The 21,605-nt window shown below is 49.5% G+C and overlaps 2 protein-coding genes and 1 non-coding gene across 3 annotated transcripts; 2 read left to right on the forward strand and 1 right to left on the reverse strand.

Annotated features, from left to right (window-relative positions):
* Positions 1-459: 459 nt before the first annotated feature.
* On the reverse strand, positions 460-9,494 carry LOC135824565 (kinesin-like protein KIF3B). Its single transcript, XM_065337297.1, has 6 exons — positions 9,316-9,494; positions 7,864-8,099; positions 6,531-6,661; positions 5,436-5,531; positions 4,173-4,371; positions 460-2,368 (listed from the first exon to the last, which is right to left on the reverse strand). The coding sequence occupies exons 2-6, from the start codon at positions 8,090-8,092 to the stop codon at positions 2,151-2,153; spliced, it is 873 nt and encodes a 290-aa protein (XP_065193369.1). The 5' UTR covers positions 8,093-8,099; positions 9,316-9,494; the 3' UTR covers positions 460-2,150.
* Positions 9,495-9,785: 291 nt separating this feature from the next.
* Positions 9,786-20,988, forward strand: LOC135825262 (uncharacterized). Its single transcript, XM_065338001.1, has 7 exons — positions 9,786-12,121; positions 13,842-13,979; positions 15,704-15,802; positions 16,490-16,821; positions 17,410-17,618; positions 19,606-19,882; positions 20,853-20,988. Exons 1-6 carry the CDS (start codon positions 9,938-9,940, stop codon positions 19,878-19,880), a joined length of 3,237 nt encoding a protein of 1,078 aa, XP_065194073.1. The 5' UTR covers positions 9,786-9,937; the 3' UTR covers positions 19,881-19,882; positions 20,853-20,988.
* Trnae-uuc (transfer RNA glutamic acid (anticodon UUC)) lies at positions 18,681-18,752 on the forward strand. The gene has a single exon. It is a non-coding gene; the product is annotated as a tRNA-Glu (tRNA).
* Positions 20,989-21,605: the final 617 nt, after the last annotated feature.

A 21,605-nucleotide genomic window follows, 5' to 3' on the forward strand; every position in this document is an offset into this window, starting at 1 on the left:
CGGAAATGCCTAACGCAATGTATCTTCAGGCGGCACCTTTCTTAGACTCCTGGATCATTAATCATTGTGTAAAGTAAGAAACATGTAGAGTTGGCACCTCCGCGTCGCTACCATGTCCATGTACCAGCTAAAGGAGTCATGGTGTTGAGAAACACAACGAGGCAGTAGGTAGGACGTGTCGCTCGTGCCAGGCCACCAGTCCACCATTGTCACTGTGTACTGGTAGACTCTACCGGTACGTCATTATCTGATAATGATATCCATGTCGAGGCATGCAATCATGCTGGAACTGAAACCCTTTCTGTGCCACTTTCTCATCACACGGCCTCACTCCGGAACCATGAATAATCCTAACATCATACCGTGGCCAGGGTCTAGCCTCTACTCTCGACTCTAGGTCAAAAAACTGCACTCATTAGGATGTTATTCCGCAGGTTTTTGGCAGACAGGGACGAAGAATAAAAGAAGATGTAAGGGAAGCATGTCAACTTACGACCACTCGGACTAAAAAGAAATGGGGCCAAGAGAAATCCAATCAAACAGCATAGAGAGAACAAGAAACGTGACTTCAAATCGATAGATGTGACAATGATAGAGGCCTTGAAAAGGGGGGAATGTCAGCTTCATGTTAGTATTGCCATGCAGAGAAGGTTTGAAATCCGTATTCTCACAATGCCGGCTGGTGGCCAATTAGAGAATATAAGTAGTTACAGCAATAGTACTCGGATGGAGAGCCAATGATTAATTTATAGTAAAGAAAAAGGACCAAGGAACTACAATCGCATGAGCTGATTGTCAAGTAACTGGTGGTGTTAGTGGACATTATAGCGGAACTTGTAGTTCCTGGGTCATTTTTCTTTACAATAGGTTACAATAGTGATTCGCTTGATATAATTATGTTGAATTGGGAGCAGCACTAACAGAGGCGGTGTTGATATAATTATGTTAAATTGGGAGCAACACTAACAGAGGCGGTGTTGATATAATTATGTTGAATTGGGAGCAGCACTATTAAACAGAGGCGGTGTTGATATAATTATGTTAAATTGGGAGCAACACTAACAGAGGCGGTGTTGATATAATTATGTTGAATTGGGAACAGCACTAACAGAGGCGGTGTTGATATAATTATCGTTTCATGACTCATGCGACCCACAAACTGAGTAGAAAATAACTTTTAGTGCATAAAAAGATATCTAGACTCAATAGGTGAAATTAATATCGATATTATTAAAAGCATGACTTGAAAGCAAATAATAATTTTGCAAAGCTGCACCTACATGTGAGCCTACACACATGTAGGAGTCTCCAGCAGTGCCTAATCTCTCCCCCCCCCCCCCCCACCATGCAGTGCTGTCAAATATTGCATGGAGTTATATTTGTTGGCATGGTTACTGGTGAGCACACGGTGCAGTTCTGGTGAAATTCAACTTCATGACCAAGGCATCAGCGTGTTCAAGTGAAACAGAATATTGTACTTGTGGCTAAGGTCTTGTAGTGTAGAGTATTATGATAATATTTTCATGAGGTCAGCTTTTCACTAACCGATACTTTACCTACGAGATGCATGGTGATGTGACGATAACACGATGTGAAGGCGATGTGAAGATGACTCGACGACAAACAAACCAGGGAGCAGAGCTTAGGCTGCGTGATTGCAGCGATGCGTGCAGCTAGTCCGCCCGATGGCGTCAAAGTCAAGGCCACCTGGATACGTGCAGTTCGTGACACCTGCCATTGTCGCTGTGCCGATGTGCGGATGCTTGAGCAAGGTGACATCTCACACAGCGTGCGTGCGAGATGGAATAGAGCATTTGCGCACTTCTCCTCAACACATGATGACCAGTACTCGTTCATGGCAAGGGAAAGTTTCCCGTGAAAGCGATTCGTGCTCAGGGAGCAGCATGTTCATCTGCCTGCATTCGAGGCCCACCCGTGACACGAGCACAAGACACCTAGAACATTTAGGACACCGACTAGCCTCAGCATAACGATTTACGGTGACCAGTCAAAGTAGTGTGTCAAAAGACGGTGGTGAGCTCGTTGTGACGAGATCATCAAGGCAAGCGTACGCGACTGGCAGATGAGCGATAAAGTAAGTACTGAATTGCTGAAATGTCCGGCGCTCGCATTGCAGGGTGCACGGACGCTCAATGGTGCGACCCGGAATGCTGTCGCCGTCCGAACTTCTCGTCCAGCTTTGCGTAGATCTTCTTGCGGTCCTGCGCGTCAAAGTCGAGTATGGACACGATGGCCTTGGCCTGCTCGTACGGGTGCGCGTCCGTGAAGAAGTGGAGGACGGAGCTCTTCAGGAAGGCCCAGTTCATGTCCTGTTCCGTGTGCTCAGCACTGCTTCCCGTAGAGGAATCTACGCACGAGGCCGAGACAGGAACACACAAACACAGACGAGGAAAAAAACATTAGACGAACCTATGTATAATGACACTGGTAACGATGTACTGGTGCTCATTACTACGGTACTATTATCATTATTATTAGTATACGCATTCCCGCGTTGAAGTGTAGCAGCAGTATGCTGCGTCCACAGCTTTGCTTATGCAGAATGGCTTGGGTGAGAGGAGAGGGGAGAGAAAGCAACAAGGCAGCCAACATCTATGAAATACTCTAATTTCAGAAATTTTCGGTGCTCAATTTTTTCGGTATGAGGCCAAAAGGCCAGGTTAGGTGAAAAGAAATTTTCGGTACAGAGAAGCAGTTCTCTATGGGATTATGCGTGTTAGTGTTTGTTCAGTGTATTGAAATTTTAGGTATGAAACAGCTGCACCGAAAGTACCGAAAATAAAAGTACACCGAAAATTTGTGAAATTACAGTAGGTCACAATAACATGAAGAGAACCAACCTACATATGCATGATTGAACAAGAATGGAGACGACAAATGGCTATAATCATTGTGCCACAAAACCACAGTACAGCACTGATCAATGAAATCAGCAGTCGAGTCACTCATGTACACCCCGGGCATTGCGTAGCCCTAGACCTGCAAACACTGGGCTCAGAAATGATCCAAGGCGCCAACTTTTAAAATCGTGGAGGAGAAAAGTGTCGTTATTTTCGAACTGTTGTTGTTCGTGAGGTTGAGAGTGCAGTTAAATGGCCACTAGGTCTGGAGTGCACAGAATGGGATTTTCGGTCTTTGACCACTTGCTGGTGAGCTGAGCTACTCACCTCCCACCGCTTTAGGAGCTGCATCTGCACCTTGATCCTTGAAGGGCGGTGGCGCTCCTACGGATGCGGAAAACTCGGCCTGTAGCCGAGTCTGACGCGAACCGTGAATGTTTTTTTAGGTCTATTCTAATACTAATGAAGCCGAGACCCTATGGTCGGTCAAGCTGCCCCTGCCTCTCCCCCACTCCTGCCATTCCATATGTCTCACCGCTGCCTTGCTGCTTTGTGCCGTCAAATGGTGTGTGTTTTTTTTGTAAAATAAAAAATAAAAAATACTACAGTGCTGCTGAATGAAATCCAGCCGCATCACTCAAGTAGATTACGACCGAGGGTCGTTATTTGCAAAGTTGACTGTATGCACAGACTGTAGTGGATGCACATACCACTGTTTGTCATTGTATCCTTTTATGTGGCATGTATGCATTCATCCGGCCGCGCTGTACGGCATGCCAGTTGTACCGTACGCACTTTAGCTGTACCTGCCTGCCTGGCTTTTCCTTTGATCTCTCTGGCGTTCTCTGTATTCCCACACACCTGTGATTTGTTGTAAACGAAGCTAGCTACAAGATGTCTTTGGTGCGTTTGTAGAACCACTGCACATACTAGTACTGGGTTGACACATCATTGTTCAAGTCCTGCCTGATGGGGTTTTTCGGCACTAGTGCCAGAGGTTGTGAGACTTATCCTCTCACCGCTGCCCGCTAGCCGCTGCCGGATATCGGGTCGGATAGCGGCCGTCGTGAGTCCTCACGAAATCAGCAATCTCTGCTTCAGAGATGCTGGGCAAACACTTGATGCAGGGATAGTTTGAGATTTTTATTTTATATTGCAGACCAAACGGGCAATGATGCCCAATAATATCTCTGTCTGTTCATGATTGCTCAAGAACGGAGATGATTATTTACTTTTTTCTCTCAATAAACCACAAGCAGGTTGAAATTGGTTGCATAAACAGGTTGGAAGTGACCATTATGCCTGTCTTACTTTTTCGTAGAAGCTGATCACCGTCCTCGAGCATCTTCTTCAGCTCCTTCACGCGTCCCTTCAGTGTGTCATTCTCCTTGGCCGTGGCGGCGCTCTCCGACTTGGCTTCTGCGGCATCTTCGTGCGCCTGCTTGAGTAGCTCGGTGGTGTCGGCTAGCTGTGTGCGTGTCACCTCTTCTTTCTGCTTGACTTGCCGTACCTACAGACACAACAGGCCCGTCACAATGATAAGCTTCAAAACAAAAAAGGCAATCGCTCAATAATTGTGCAAGCCCACACTCCAGGTTATCTCATACGGTAAAAGTCTCCGCCGCAAATATCACGATTTCCTAAAATTGAGAGGTTTACTTCTTCCAAAGACAACGATTCTTGCTCACTTCAACGCTCGCTAGAGGCAGTATAAGTGGCAGTATAAGTGTAGAATTCTGTATAACGTTTTCTAATTTTTAAATTGCAGATTTCTCCTCATTGACCCGTTAGATTTAGCACTTCATCACACAAGGCTTTCACCGTAGTTTGCTGAATATGAAATACAGTGCTGCTCAATGAAATCCAATCAAGCGAGTCAGTGCCATGCCGGGCGCTGTGCAGCCCTAGACCTGCGAACACTGGGAATGTGAACCCGGGTGTAGGGCGTAGTAGGGCGTAAACTTGATTCACGCGATTGGATTTCATGGAGCAGAACTGTACGCAGTACATTTCCTGTATGAGTTTCGGACACTGGAGGGGGAGTTCCCCGTGCATGTGGAAGCTCACTCATTCCACACCAAATCATCATCTTGACGTGACACTGACTAACACTTTGACAGCCATCCAGTGTCGGCCAAAGCTTTGAATCCGCGGTGCAGTTTTAAGTTGGCAGGAAAAGTGTGAGCTCCTACCTGAAGGAACTACCAACAAGTCCTAATGGACAGACAGAATGGATAATCTATCGTCATCGCGTTCTGATCACAAGCTAATAATAATAATATTCGCGGAATCCACGTTGGCATCGCTTGAATGTTCAGAAACACACAAGCTATAGCCTTCGCATCCGCAGGCCAACCACTATGCCTTTTCACCTTAGTGGCAGATGCAGACCTCACAAGTGAGTCAGGGGAGAGGAGGTGAGCCTCTCAACCAATCGGGCGTGTAACGGCCCATAACCCTGTAAACTGCAGCCTTGTTATCCTCACAAGCTTAACACCAGTACAAAAACAGGTCACATGACTACAATCCCTACACGTTTGGACGGAGGCATAGTTGGCATAGTCCTACGCATACCTCTTCCTGCCATTTCTCTATTAGCACCTCCAGGGCGATGACATGTTGCCGACTATCTTCTAGTAGAGAACTGAGCTCAGTCTTGCGAAGGATCTCCTGGCAATGACAATACACACACACGCCCATGCAGACACGCACATGCAGACACGCACGCATTCACACTCACGCATGCATGCACGCACATACACGCACCCCCCCCCCCCCCACACACACACACGCGTGCACACACACACACACACGCACACACATACACACACACGTACACACACGATGGAGAACACATACATCAAAATACTAGTAGTGATTGTCAGTGCAATCTACTGACTCATGAATGCGCCCTGCGCTGATGATCCCTCAGGTTTGCCTGAAATGAAGTGCGCAATAGTCGTTCAAAAAGAATAGGAACAAGAACAAGAACAGCACCAATAACATGAATGAAGATGATGAAAATGACGCCAACCACACCGTCAACAACAACAACACCAGCAAATTCTCTCCACTTGAAGGCAACCTGAGCACTTTCTAGGACAGCGTAGTGGTGGTGACCGATCATAATTATGAATTGGCTGCAGAGGAGCCTCCGTGTTCTAAAAAACGTCTATAAACGTGTATAAAATTTCACGGTTCGCGTCAGACTCGGCTAAAGGCCGAGTTTTCCGCATCCGTAGGAACGCCACCACCCTTCCAGGATCAAGGCGCAGATGCAGCTCCTAAAGCGGTGGGAGGCGAGTAGATCAGCCCACCACCAAGTGGTCAAAGACCGAAAAATCCATTTACTGCATCAACGTGTATAGCACCACAGATATCTATTCATTCTATTGATAACCAAAATGATGATTTGGCAGGCTGTGCAAGAGTCTGTTCTCAAGTACAAGGACTTTGTCGGCATATGATCATGATGCAGTTCCTGCCGCCTCAACACTAGATAACAGGCATAAACACATGTTTGCACAAACAAATCAAATGCATGTGCACACGCAAACGCAAGTATGCAAACATATGCAGAGAAACACGCATCTACGCATCACCCCCCCCCCCCACACACACACAAACACTCCCCCCCCCCCCCCCCCCTACACACATACCAGTACGTACCTTGGCCATGACCTCCTTCAGTCGGTTTCTCTCCAGCAAACATTCCTGCAGCTCTTTCTCCTTGGCCTCCAATAGTTTACCGGATTCCTGTAATGCTTGGTCTAGTTCATATAGACCTCCTACCATCATAGCTATACCACAATCAGGATTCAAGTATAGGTGTATTTACACACACGCGTGCACACACAAGCGCAACACACGCACACACATACACACCCGCACGCACGCACAAACACACTCACACACACACACACACACACACACACACACACACACACACACACGCACGCACACACGCACAAAACATCAGCTACTGTACGTTCAGCAAAAAGCCTCTCCTCAGCATACCACATGCATAGCATAGCAGTATGTGCAGTGCCAGTCAACTAGAATGTTAGCATGCAGTCAAGCAATCCAACAGGAACACAATCATCTAAACGCACGCCAAATGGAACGTACTAGTATGCTTCAATTTCCTGCCATTAGGTTTAGCGGGGCAAGTCCACTACAACCGTACTAACACTGTGATACCAGCTCTGCATAAAAGGTCATGAACGTTGTGAGGTCACACTCATAAATGCACTATAGCAGGCTGTACCTGCCAAGTATGGGGTAACTTGCCCCGCAAAAAGTAGACAGCCATCTTAGATGCATACCTCACATCGACATACAATCAGACAGAAAGTAGTTCTAAAACCGAGCACAGGGATAGAATGAGAGGCAGTTCCCCAGGCGCGTGTGCCGTATGGGTTCCTGGGTGCCCGGAACCCCCCTTTTTTTCGCTCAAAATGCAGGGTTTTGCTTCATTTTTTTTTAAATTTCCCGGGGGAGGCCCCGGACCCCCCCCCCCCCCCTTGAAGGGCACCGGCGCACGCGCCTGGTTCCCAGTACGCATTACACAGTCTGCCTGCCTGGCCTGGTCGCGGCTACACACTCCAGGAAGCTACGTTAACCGTCGAGTCACACCCATTACATCTTCATCATGTTGTGGCCCGGCAACAGTCATCATACACCCAGTGGGACTGCCGATGAATGGCTCCAAAACGCGATAAAGACCAAACCGGAGCTTTTGCGGGTTTTTTGTCACGAAAGAATTCACTTTCCCCCCACGGACGTCTGTGTGTCGGTTTTACGGGTCAAAACGCGATACATCCCAGTCAAAATGATGCCCGAAGTTTGCGTTTTTCTGCAAAACGCGATAGAAGTCACTGATACTGCAGTGCAGACTGAAAAAGAAAAAAAGAAGAAAAAATGCTCTTCCTGAATTATTCACCCCAGTGTCTGGAGATATGGGGATTTTGTAGAAGAAGAAAATAAGCTAGAGACGACTTACAATACATTTCCGGATCCTGTGCGCCGTCAACCTCCTCCTCTTCCTCTTCGCCGTCATCGTTCGCTGTAGCACCACCCCCACCGCCACCACCTCGTGACATGTCCTTTACACCGTGTGATGCACTGGCGCTACCAGCCGGGCCGCCGTCATCATTGGGCCTGGCGGGAATGGTTGGGTTTGCCTCCTCGGTGTTGAAGATGTCGCCGGTCGGTTCCGTATCCTCACTCATGATGTTCCTGGTGAGGCATGCAGCAAGACAGGAGAGGGGGCTAGAATATTACAATTGGCGCACACTGCACACTGATATGACTGACGCACAGACAGAGCACCCAGTACGTGCACACATCTAAAATCCTGCACATGTACATCAGGGAGTCGTAAGATACGTACTTGTGTTTACAACTACCTGATGTAGGTGCAGTAGCCGTACTTGAACGTACCCGCCTCTGACCCGGTTGCAGGAGTTGTGCCAGGTACACGTCACTGTGCATGACCGGCGGACGGAGTTTTTGATTGGTCCGACCCGGCCGGGCCATACCCTAAGTTAGCCTTTCATACTTTGTGCATGATGGTGGCTACACATGATCAAACCCCGTGGTTGGTCTCACTCTCTCCTCAATTCAATTGGCGGTCTTGACATGCTACGAGGAGGTGCAGAAATAATAAATAAATAAATAAACGTGTGCCCCACCGTTTTCCTTGTTCCAATTAAAAATGAATAAACCAGCAGTAAACACACGTCGGTGGGCAAAAAAGTTGGTCCGGCCATGGCCTGGCCAACCAGTCCGGTTCTGCCCGGCCTGACGTGTATCCGGTCGGTTTGAAATCGTAGAGCGGGCACTGATGCATGGTGGCCCCGCTATAAGAGATTTCTGAATGAAAAAAAACCGAGAACGGACTCGGCTACGATTCTGAACCCGCAGTTCTTCGGCACCAGGCTAGAGTGTGTACTCTTGAGTCTTGCTGCATGTATTATCGCTTCGTGTGCCCTCGTGCTACAGGGGCTCGGGACATGGGAACTGCCGTTGAGATGGCTATTTCAAGCGTTCACACAATTGCAGGACTGTAATTGAATTTGTAGTTGTCCTTTTGAGTGTAAGCCGTGTAGAATTCCACCACTACTAGCACAGCTAAACTCAATCCAGCTAAACTTGTTCCTTTGATTTCCGACGCCCATCTGTGTCCTGTCGATGTCACCTGGTCATGGGTGGATGAAATATTCTGTGTGCTGAACGGTCGCCCTGTGTCCGCACCGCACGTGTGCGCTATGATCTGGTCGTTAGGCTCGACGCCCTACGCGACACGGTGCTCCAAGTGCTAGAATGACTAAACCACTGGCCAAACAAATACATCATTATCTGGGCATTGCACAATGCCGCCGCAGAATAAGAATACCTGCAGAAAGCAAACATCGTGTATCGGAAAAATGTGTGGCTATTTTGTCCTGCTTACCCACTACTGCTCTGATGGTGTTTGCTCCGGCCTCAGTCTCTTGGTAAATATTGTAGGCTGACTGCTTTCCTCTGCATCCGCAGCTGAGCACGGCACGGGATCTAGCGGCCACGGATAGGAATACGATAGGATGGAAAAGCCTTCTGACGACTATTGAAAGTCTAGTCTTTGGAATTAAATTTTAGTTTGATTTGAAACATTGGTTGATGACCTGTCTGTCTTGCCACTCTTGCTCACAAGTGACAGCATACTATCCGCCGCTGAAGTGTTCAGGCGCTTCGGGATCGGGGAAAAAAAAGGGTGCATTTGCGCCGAACAGATGCCACCCGAAGTGTCACGTTCCGATGACGCAAGGGCCAAGGCCACGAGCATTTTTGCGGGTGTGCGGCAGAAATACACGTGCCGACCGACCGTGGCGAAAATGGTTTTGAAATCAGCATCCTCGCTTTGTTTGTACATGTATTCTGCAAAAGCATTTACATCACCTTCTCTTTGTTTTGGGGGAGGGCTGCAACCTGTTGGATTGCTAAAGCCTTTGAAGTTAATTGAAAGCCACTGCAGGCGAATGGGCACCTCGACTGTACTCTATGGATATTGAACGTGGTGTTGGCTGACTGTGATCATGTCGGAAGGAAAAAAGCCGAAGCGACCACCGTTGCCCTCACGACTGAAAAAGAAATCCAAGTCGAGGTCATCTTCGTCGGCGTCGGGTTTCTCAATCTCATTTAGTGCCCACGCACGGGACTCTGATAGCTCAGAGAGTGACGAGTCGCTCGGAATCACTCACGGCGCGTCGGCGTCCATCTCGCCAGCCAAACGCAGCGCGAGCGCAGCGGCGTCGAGTGCTGTTCAAGATGCTCCGAAAGCTGTGCACGAACCAGCTGAGCAACTCCGCAGCTCTCGCGTGCAGGCCTCGCGTAGTAGTGAGAACACGCTGCGGTCCGGGCAGCAGCCGCCGCCCAGTCGGTCTGCCGTGAATAAAACTGTATCGGTTCCGCTGGCCCATGGCAAGCTTTCGGACAGTCCACTGCGAAAGACGAAGCCCGCCGTGCCGGCAAACAGCCCAGCACTGCGGCAGACATCACCAATAAAATCACAAGATGTATACTCCACACCTAGACCCGGGCACGAGGCCGCGGAGAAAGTGCATCCAGTTATGGCGCCGGCAACACCAACAAAGGCGAGTGGAGCAGCGGAACCGGATGACTTGCCCGCACAGTCGCAACACGAGTCATCCGCTGTAACTGCAGAGGCTGTTACGATACTGGCTGACTCGGCGAGACCTGCTGCTACTCGTACTGTCACTCATCATGGACATATTACTCCTGAGACTGACAATGCATCCACCGCTGCAGCTGGCTCACCTAGCAGGGAGGGTTTGTCAAGTTCGGTAGCGGCCAGCTCTCCGATAGTGGAGACTAAGGTTGACGCACGCAAGCACGGCATGGCCGCATCACCAGTGGATGTTGAGCATGACAGCACTGTCTCCGAGATGCTCTTGGTCGGCGACGATGCCAGTAGGGTAAGTGATAACGGAGGAGATCCGAGCCTGACTCGAGCGCAAGATGACGGCGACTGTGGCGTGTCTGAGCAGGCGGAGGATAGCGGTCATGCAGTGTCCTCGCCGCTCTGGCTAGATCCTGTATCATCAGCACGGGGTGGTGGTGGTGGTGGCGAACCCACCGCGCGTGCTCTGTTTGCCGACGATGGTGACGGCGATGATGGTGAGCAGCTATTCCGTAGCTCTCTTCCCAGCACGCCGCTGAGTGAACGCTGCCAGGGTACTGGTGGTGCTGGAGATAACACGCCATCCTCTCCGGCTACGGAGGCGGTGAGTTCTTCACTACCAGCAAAGATTGAGAGTTCTGCATTACCAGCGGACGACGCATCACCCTCCTGGCATCCGCTGATGGCGCTGAACACCGCGGCGACAGAACCCAAGAGTGCTGACACAGCGGAAGAAGCAGCAGCAACAGGAAAGAGCATGCCATCAGCTCTGCAAGTAGCGACGGAAGCCGCACCATCAGCTGATCAGGCAAGCTCGTCAACTGAGAGTAGCTCCGATACCGTGTCCAGGTGCGACGGCCAATCACCAACCGTGCCGCCGCAGTTGTCGAAGGATAAAACCTCGCGTAGAGCTCACCTGCCATCTCTCCCCGCTGCCGACGACGGTGTTGGCGGAAACATTGGCGTGCGACCTCGCTCGGTGTCCCCTGCCGCCGCCACGGCCAGTGTTGGCGGGTTTGTACTGGGTGGATCACGTCCCGTGTCGGCTCTATCGTTTGCCTCATCCAGTGCAAGCGTACCGGAGAGCGACCCATCGTTGACGTCATTGCACAGCGATCGTGCATCAAGTCCTAGCCTTGCAAGCGCCAACGGCAGCTTTCCCGCAGCATCACCGGCGGCGAGTCGGGTGTCGTCGCCGACCGGCGCAGCTCCGGGAGTTCTGCTAGCGTCGGGGTTTCGCCAGCCGGCGGAGCGACCGCGTTACAACGACCTGCTGTGGACAATCATGCCAATACCAGGACCACCGCTGTTCCGCAAACATCTATTCCTCTCCACAATCATCTTTTTCCTGTTGTCCGTCGAACTGTCGCCGTTCCTGCTGGGCTCGATGTGCGGTACGTTTGTGATGACGATGGTGGGATGTTTTCTCCTGCAGTATCTAGTCCGTGTGAGTGGTATGAATGTGGGTCCGACGCAAGCGGACGAGGAGTTTCATTTCCACAGCACGCCCGCGACGGTGGACAAGGACAGACGCATTCTGGAGCTGCTGCCGCACATGGAGCCGCCTGACGTGCTGGAGGTACATGTCTGTTCATGTGTATGTCTTTGGGTGGGTGTGCACATATTTGTGTGTAGGCGTGGGGGGCGTGCGTATGGGTGGGTGTGCGGCATGTTACGTCCTCGCTGTCCGTGTGTGTGTGTCGAACACCACCACTCCGAAATGCTCTCTTGTCATACCCTTCGTGTGTGTATGCGTGTGTATGCGTGCATGCGTGTGTGTGGAATCGAGAGGTTGCGGGTTCAATTCCCGACGATTATGGTCGCACACGGCTTTCTTCTCTTTCTCGGACTCTTCCTGACTTTTCTTTCATTCTCCTGGGTGGTTACCAACAGCCAGTGTATGCCAGAGTATGTGGTGTGGTGTGTGTGTTTAGGGAAGAAATGGAAAAATGAAAAATAGGGATTCACTGGCCAGAAAAGTCACTTCAAACAGCTGGGTGGTGGATACCAGGCTAAAAATAGTGGCGGTCAATTCATCAGCCTTGCAAGCTGTTGAATGGTGTAATCCCAGCACAAGTGCTATGTCTAACATAGCTGTTCGCTATCATCGCTTCCGCGATGGGCATGTCTGAGGTCTGAGGTGTGTGTGTGTACGTATGTATGTGTGGGGGTGCATGCGTATGGATGGGTGTAGGGCATGCTAAAGGGGAAGTTAAGGCAAAAATTAAAATTCCACCAGTTGTAGTCTTCGGGGTGCTGAGTCGAATGGTCTTGGTCCGAGAAAGCTGAGACGCTCCCTTCCTACTTGAATCCCAATCGAACTCGCGCACTTCCACCGAAACTGGGTGACTGCGCCCTACTAGATGGGGATTTGTATGCAAAATGTCACTAAAAGCGCCATTTCGTTCTTATAAAAGCACGGATGACCGCGATTGGCCCATATGTTGTAGTCTTTTGGACGCTGAGTCGACTGGTTTTGGTCCGAAAAGGCTGCGATGCAGCGTTCCTCCTTTATTCCCAATCGAACATGGTTGAACAAGCGGTCACGTGCTCCTGCGTACACCAGTCACCTGGTCACCGTGCCTGCAGGGTACAACTTACTAGCCTGTTTGACCTTTTTGGGTGCACTCCTGTCACTCGAGTTGAACCTTGGTGTGAAATTTGTCGCCTGCTGGCGTGGTGACCAGGTGATTTGGGCACCCAGGAGCACGTGACCGCTTGTTCAACCATGTTCGATTGGGAATAAAGGAGGAACGCTGCATCGCAGCCTTTTCGGACCAAAACCAGTCGACTCAGCGTCCAAAAGACTACAACATATGGGCCAATCGCGGTCATCCGTGCTTTTATAAGAACGAAATGGCGCTTTTAGTGACATTTTGCATACAAATCCCCATCTAGTAGGGCGCAGTCACCCAGTTTCGGTGGAAGTGCGCGAGTTCGATTGGGATTCAAGTAGGAAGGGAGCGTCTCAGCTTTCTCGGACCAAGACCATTCGACTCAGCACCCCGAAGACTACAACTGGTGAAATTTTAATTTTTGCCTTAACTTCCCCTTTAAGTCCTTGCTGTTCGTGTGTGTGTGTCGAACACCACCACTCCGAAATGCTCTCGTGTCATACCCTTTGTGTGTGTGTGTGTGTGTGTGTGTGTGTGTGTGTGTGTGTGTGTGTGTGTGTGTGTGTGCGTGCGTGCGTGTGTGTGTGTGCGTGTGCGCGCTCGTGTGTGTGTGTGTGTGTGCGTGTGTGTGTGTACGTGTGTGTGTGTGTCCGTGCGTGCGTGCGTTTATGTGTATGAATACAGGATGCTTGGACTATGACGTACAACTATGAAGGCCCAGCTACACATCATCCCAATCGCACTACCAAGGTCTACCTACGTCTTGAAGGAGCACAGTTAACCATCAGCACTGTTCGCGAAGACTCCATGTCTTGGAGAAAAGTAAGTACAGAGTACATTAAAACCTGTGACTAACGGCCACCCCTTGAGGCCAGAGAAAGCGGTCTCTAGTGGCAGGTGGTCTTTAGTTAGAGGTTTGCACCGCACAACATAATGTACGAATGTGAGACAGTCCATGCCTGGCAAAGTGGTCTGTAGTACCAGGCTGGTCGCTAGTCACGGTGGTCTTTAGTTACAGGTTTTACTGTAACAATATGTCCATGGTAAGTGGCTGTGGTTGGTATGGCTACATGGCTACTTGACACCTGTTAGGGAGGCCTTTTGGATGCTGGATGCTTCTGGATATTTTTATTTAATTTAATCTAGAGTACTTGAATGCTGTTGAAAACTCCAATCAGCAGCATTGTCTATGTAGTGTAGTTTGTGATCAGTCAGGTTTCCATGTTCAATCACGGTCCACATGACCAGTAAAGCAGCCACTAATTACAGTGGAACTCACCTGATGCTTACAGAGGAACCTGATGACCGCTCAAGAGACCTTCAAAGTGTGGTCTCTGTTACCAGGTGGTCTCTTTATCCAGGGTCATTATTTGACTAGACAGCAATCCTTGATCCTGGTTGCAGTGGTCTTCTAGGACAGGTGGTCTCCTTATCCGAGTGGTCGCCTTGACAGGTTCTACTGTACTCTAATCAGTCATGCTCTTGTTTAGTTTGGACATTGTCTGGAGCACGGGTGTACTCAGCTATACTGAAATACAGTAAAACCTGGTGTAAGCGAACCTCTCGTTTTAGCGACCACCTGCTCTTAGCGACTGTTTTTTCCATGCACGGACAGTTCTACACAGACACTGTGGGACCTGGTTCTAAAGAGCACGTGGCTTTAACGACCACTTTCCCTTGCACCGTGGGGTGGTCGCATTGACAGGTTCTACTGCATGTTAGGATAAGAAGTACCTGGAATATTTTTAAAAATACAGGTCAGACCTGTCCTCGCTATAACATAATCTCTGGGGGATGGGAGAAATTATGTTATAGCGAGGTTTATGTTATAGTGAGTTGGGCACACCAATATGCAATATGTATGTCGAAATGACGCTCTTCACTTACTGATTACAACTGTACTGTTTTACATACAAGTATGATGATGACTAGCAAAGATGTGCACATGTGTACAGGCTTGTGAGCAAAGGGGTGACAAGAGCCATGTAGTGCGTGTACTTGTACATGTGACAAGATTACAGCCTATAAAAAGTAATGGGAGTAGTAAAATACCGGTATTTTACTACTCCCTGCTTCCTAGGTGGACGGCTCAGTCTCGAATTCGTCGCGAGAAGGCATGCATGACGTGGACATAGTCATTTTTATACGAGTTTTTACGTTATGCTGAGGTCTCCGTGCGCCCGGGGACCCAGCAAACAGTGCGTTATAGCGAACATTACGCTATAGCGGATTATGTTATAGCGAGGAAATTTTGTACAGAAGTGATGCGGTTTCGGCAGGGACATTCACATTTGTACGTTATAATGAGGTTTATGTTATAGCGGGGGTCGTTATAGCGAGGTCTGACCTGTAGTACACTTTTCTGCTACCCGAGGGGGTACCTCTTATCAGATTTTCACTGTATTTGTGTGTGTATGTGTGCACGTGTGCATGTGTGTGTGTGTGTATGTGCGCGCGTGTGTGCGTGTGTGTGTACACGTGTTTCCTCTCTGCATGTATTTGTGTCCGTGCGTGTGCTTTGACAACACGTGTGTGTCAACCACCAGGAAGAGAGTAGCGACAACGACAGTGAAAGTGATGCCTATGGTCGTCCCCGCCGTGCCCTGTTCACCCACAGTCGTACAATCAACCTACGCAATAGCCTGGTGAGTTTATTAAACTGTAATCATGCTGTTTGGTGTTTGCTGTTTGGTCAACTATAGTTCTGTCGCGTGCCGAAGAACGAACAGGCTGGGATTCACAAAGCACAGCATACCGATGTGCATGCATACCCGTTGACTCACATGTGCATAGACTGCAGTACATGAACATAAGAACGGCCTAGTCTTGGTGGCCCATCCCCCAGTTCCCCCCCCCCCCCCCCCCCCCGCAACCGATGGCACTCTAGGGCTGTTTTCCAGCAGTCTTAAAAAGTGAGACTTCACAATAGTTCCTCCGCTGGAAACACAAACACGTGCTGGCTTTGATCAACCTGTCAGTTCTTCTGAACTGTAGTCTGATGATTCAAACAATTGTGATTCGGAGTAAGACTCAATTGTTGCCAGTTTCTTTTGCGTATTAGGGTACTTGTACTTCAAACAAGTTTGTCCACTCATTGCCTTGAAGTGCGAAACAGTTCTGTCCGCAGATTGAGTGTCTTGAAGTGCCTTTGTTTGACTGAACCATAGTTGTTGAGCACAATGCCTCCTGAGGATATGATTGAGAGAGTCACGACCTTTTTTGTTTCCGGTAGAAGTAATACTCAAGTAGCTGTCGTGTATGGTCATGTGATAGTTGTAAAAGGTATCTGATATTCCTCTCTCTTGTTGATGTTTGTCGGGTGGTGACGGCAGGTGCGCTTGGTGCCAGACAACCTGAACAAGCGCCAGCGCTGGAGCAAGAAGTTCCCTATCCGCCTCACCCTGTCCGCCGCCGACCAGAAGGAAGACGGCACTGGCGCTGGCGGCCATTCTTCCGGTCGTCATAGTGCTGGTCACCGTGGCAACAATACACCCCAGCGTCGTGGCGGCGCAGCTAACCCCTATCAGCACACAGTGTATTTCCTGTTTGCCGGCCGGAGTCGCGACAAGATGGACTGGTTCATGCGCATGGAGATGGCCGCTGATCCTACGCGGGCCTGCGCAGAGCTGAGCAATCTACCCAGGGAGTATGCTGACTATTTGAGGTAAGAGAGAGAGAGAGAGAGAGAGGGGGGGGGGGGGGGGGGTATGGGTGTGCGCGCGTATGTGTGTGTGTGTGTGTGTGTGTGTGTGTGTGTGTGTGTGTGCACAAGTTGCTATGTCTAACATAGCTGTTCGCTATCATCGCTTCCGCGATGGGCAGGTCTGAGGTCTGAGGTGTGTGCGTGCGTGTGTTTGTCTGTGTGTGTATGTGTGTGTGCATTCATCTATCATTATTAATCAATCAGTCTATTATGGATGCAGTACTCCTGAAGTTATGTATCCGTCTGACAGATATCTACCGTCCCATGTGACCTTCGTAGCAAGTTTGTCATGATATGTGACTGGTTTGGCATGCTGCCTGTCCAACTGCATTGCTGGCCGCTTAGCGCTTTCATTGTGTTCTGTGTTTGTTTGTGTTTGGGTGTGAGTGTGGGTGTTTGGGTGTGTGCAAGTGTGTGCACGTGTGTCTTGTGTTCACGTATTTGTGTGTGTGTGTGTTCGTGTATGTGTGTGTTCGTGTATGTGTGTGTGTGTGTGTTCACATGTGCACATGTGTATATATGTGTCCGTGTGTGTGTTCACGTGCTTAGCTACACGGCTCACTTGTTGCCAGACCTACAGCTGCCGGAGCTTCCCGACGATCATCCTACACAGCAGCAGCAGCATGCCAACAGAGACTCACTTCGCAAGAAGATATCTGTTGGTAGTGAAGCAGCACCGCGTCGACCTGATGGGTCTCCGTCGGTCACCAGGCATTTCCACCGACCAAACAGTACGGTTGGTGCATCGGCAACATCAGGTACTGTATTTCCCCGATGAAGTTATATGTCGCACTTGATTATAAGTCACACCCCCATTTTCAGGTTTGAGCAATATTGTTGCGATATATTCGCTTCAGTAGAAAGTCATGCTCGATTGTAAGTCGCACCCCCTTTTTTCCCTGAATTTTAGTACGAAAAGGTGCGACTTATAATCGGGGAAATACGGTATTTCAAATTTTCAAAGTCACTACCGTACTTTTCCCGCATATAAGTTGCACCTTTTCACACTCGAAATCCACCCCGAAAAAGTCACTACCATGGTCAAATGAATGATGATACACAGGCTAGATGTCTGTATTTCGTGACAAAACATCTGGGTGCGGCTTACACTCTGGAAACTACGTTACTTTTGTAATCGCCATCCCCGAAAATGTTAGTGTTTTGCACCGAAGAGAGCATTCCGTCACGGCGTGTGTGAGTTTGGATCGAGGGGCTGTTGTGTAAAGGTCAGGTTCCACTGCGACTCCTTGGACCGTATCCAACGTTCTTTGTGTCGCCGTCTCACCGACCAGCGTGGTACCACTGATTAATCTGATCTGCGACCGTCGAGCAGGTGACTTTGAATGAACGTCATCTTTTTGATGATGTATCCCGCTAAGTGCAGGAGAACCATATTGTTGATTTGTGTGCTTTAGAAATGTAGTTTGTATGTTTACTTGGTTGTCCTCTATGTGAGTTGTGAAAGTCTTCGGTGACTCACGAGCTCCTTGTAAAACTCCTGGTTTAATAGAGAGGTTCTGCAAAACGAAAATGCGTACAAACTTCCGCTCTACGCCGTACAGTGAGAAACTTCGCATGAACTTTCGCGACTTTGGACGCGAAACTTGCAGGGGACGCGAAATGAACTTTTGTGAGACGTTTCGTCAGATCGGGTCAACGTGTATTTGGGCACGTGCAAACTACGAAAATGTGGCAGAACACAAAGTTTGTGCGAAAATTCGCACACATTTTCGCAAAGCCCATCGCGAAACTTCGTGCGAATTTTCGTTTGCCAGAACCTCTCTATTAGTTCCAATCTTTCACATCTCAGTGCATGCATCTCCCATATGGTCTAGTGGTTAGGATTTCTGGTTTTCACCCAGACGGCCCGGGTTCAATTCCCGGTGTGGGAACGGCTTTACTTTTTTTCTTCTTTTGTTAATTATGCGGCCCTTCGTGAAGCAGCAGTTCAGTACAGTATTTTTCCGGTTGTAAGTCGACCTTTTACGACTAAAAATAGAAGGAGAAAGGGTGGGGGTCGACTTACAACCGGAATTCGACTTATAACCGGGAACTATCAGAATCTTACAAAAAATGACCTGCCCTGCATGCATGAGTGCACCATGTGTACACATGTTTGCCAGTTTATTGGCCTTTTTCAAGGATTGGGACGTTATACCCTCCAATAGGGAATGTTTACATGATTTGTTGATGTATTCGTAGCAGGGCGTGGTTGGTAGTGCTTCGGTGGGTGAAAACTTTAAAACGCAGAATTGAGACCTCCGGATACGGGGGGTCGACCTATAACCGGGGTCGACTTACAACCGGTAAAATACGGTATATAAGCAAGAGTACATAACCCCCCAGAGTGTGCAACGCCTGATCCAGCTTGTGCAACGCCTGATCCAGCTCTGCATAGGGTCTTGGTCGAGCGGAATCAGATCTTTGCGTCATAATACCGTACACATCTGAGGGGAACCCGGGGAGTCGCAGGGACTCTCGGATCAAAAACAACGGTGACCTGCCTCGAGACCGGCCTTGCGCTGGTGTGAAGTGTACGCATGACATCAGAAAATCCGACTACGCTCGACCAAGACCCTATGCAGAGCTGAATCAGGCTTTGCACACTCTGGAGGGTTATGTACTCTTGATATAAGATATCTCTGGATAGACCATAGTATGTGATATGAATTACAGTGGACTTACTTGTGTGTGCATGTGTCTGTGCCTGTGTGTGTGCGTGCGTGCGTGTGTGTGTTTTCACAGGATCTCTGAATGTCACGACTTCGACCAGTGCACAGGCTAGCAGCTCGCACACGGCCGGAGACATGCCAGTACCCTCAGGTCACGGCCCGCATCACCCGATCGGCGAGGCGGCGTTCGCTTCGTTTCATCCTCGCCCAATCTGCCACGCCGTCTTCAGGATGGCTCTGTTCCGCGCTCCATTGCCAGCCCGTTTGGTTCTCTATTGTGGTTCAACGCCGGACTGGGTCGCTTGTTTTATGACGCCTGGCGAGAGCCACGCTGGGCAGAGAAGCTGAAGGTATGTGTGTTGTTTGCTAGAACTCATGTCCAGCGCGTGTGTGCTGTGTGTGTGTGTGTGATCCTCACTCTGTCTGTGATCCTCACTCTGTCTGTGCTGTGTGTGTGTGTGTGTGTGTGTGTGTGTGTGTGGTCCTTACCCTGTATTCCTGCTGGCCTAACCCAACTTTTCCCATAAATCTGTCCTGTATTGGCGTGTCAATTGTCAGTTTAGTTACGACTACAGTCGTGCCTCTTTTATCCAGCACTTTACAAACCAGCACCCTCAATAAACCAGCATTATTGACAGTAACCGATATGTCCTATTCATTCCCGCTGCACCAATAAATCAGATATGTTGTATCAGCATCCTCCCTAATCCAGCAGAATTTCAGTCGCACAAATGGTGCTGTATTTTAACGGTGCCACTGTACTAGTTTCGAGTATCATCTACGGTTGCGCTCACTGAAATCCGACCCAATGTGCAAAACTGACGCCCTGTACCAGTTCCGATTACATCATTGTACATGTACATTTGTACGTCCAGCTGCAGTCGTGTCACTTCCGGGGCGTCAAGGGCGTGCTAGTTGAGGGCACCAGCTCTGTACGTTGGGTCGGATTTCAGTGAACGCAGCTGTACGTGTAGCACCAAGAGTACATGACCCCTCCCCCAGAGTGTGCAACGCCTGATCCAGCTCTGCATAGGGTCTTGGTCGAGCGTAGTCGGATCTTCCGATGTCATGCGTACACTCCACACCAGCGCAAGGCCGGTCTCGAGGCTGGGCATCGTTGTTTTTGATCTGAGAGTCCCCGCGATTCCCCGGGTTTCCCTCAGCTGTGTACGGTATGATGACATCAGAAGATCCGATTACGCTCGACCAAGACCCTTTGCAGAGCTGGATCAGGCGTTGCACACTCTGGGGGAGGGGGGGGTATGTACTCTTGGTACGAACTGTACCTCTTGTACTGTACTTTGTCCCTGTGTACTTCAGGTGCGGTGGCAACGTAAGCTTTCGCGTATCAAGTTACCTCCGTTCATCAAGACCTTGGTCATGAAGGATCTGAACCTGGGTCACTCGCTGCCCGTCGTCAAAAGGGTCTATCAACCCCAGGTCGATGGTCGTGGACTATGGCTGGATGTCCTGCTGACGTACAAGGGATCTTTTCAGGTGAGATAGGTGTGGAGTGGCGTACCGTGCACAACAGAAGTGCAAGCTCAATGCCTGCTTTTTGTATAGGCTTTTCTCTGTCTGTCTGTCTGTCTCTACCTCTGTCTCTCTCTCCCTCTCTCTCTCTCTCTCTCTCTCTCTCTCTCTCTCTCTCTCTCTCTCTCTCTCTCTCTCTCTCTCTCTCTCTCTCTCTCTCTCTCTCTCTCTCTCTCTCTCTCTCTCTCTCTCTCTCTCTCTCTCTCTCTCTCTCTCTCTCTCTCTCTCTCTCTCTCTCTGTCTCTCTCTCTCTCTCTGTCTCTCTCTCTCTTCTCCTCTCTCTCTCTCTCTCTCTCTCTCTCTCTCTCTCTCTCTCTCTCTCTCTCTCTCTCTCTCTCTCTCTCTCTCTCTCTCTCTCTCTCTCTCTCTCTCTCTCTCTCTCTCTCTCTCTCTCTCTCTCACACACACACACACACACACACACACACACACACACACACACACACACACACACACACTATCTCTCTCTCTCTCTCTCTCTCTCTCTCTCTCTCTCTCTCTCTCTCTCTCTCTCTCTCTCTCTCTCTCTCTCTATCTGTA

The sequence above is a fragment of the Sycon ciliatum genome, chromosome 9 (genome assembly GCF_964019385.1).
Source record: "Sycon ciliatum chromosome 9, ocSycCili1.1, whole genome shotgun sequence".
Classification (NCBI taxonomy): domain Eukaryota; kingdom Metazoa; phylum Porifera; class Calcarea; order Leucosolenida; family Sycettidae; genus Sycon; species Sycon ciliatum.

Coding starts and splice junctions, on each gene's coding strand:
- LOC135824565 (XM_065337297.1), bottom strand. CDS start 8,092: ATGAGTGAGGATACGGAACCGACCGGCGACATCTTCAACACCGAGGAG. Junction 6,662..7,863: donor ACAGGATCCGGAAATGTATT/GTAAGTCGTCTC, acceptor ATTGTGGTATAG/CTATGATGGTAGGAGGTCTA. Junction 4,372..5,435: donor TAGAGAAATGGCAGGAAGAG/GTATGCGTAGGA, acceptor TTGTGTCTGTAG/GTACGGCAAGTCAAGCAGAA.
- LOC135825262 (XM_065338001.1), top strand. CDS start 9,938: ATGTCGGAAGGAAAAAAGCCGAAGCGACCACCGTTGCCCTCACGACTG. Junction 13,980..15,703: donor ACTCCATGTCTTGGAGAAAA/GTAAGTACAGAG, acceptor GTCAACCACCAG/GAAGAGAGTAGCGACAACGA. Junction 15,803..16,489: donor TCAACCTACGCAATAGCCTG/GTGAGTTTATTA, acceptor TGGTGACGGCAG/GTGCGCTTGGTGCCAGACAA.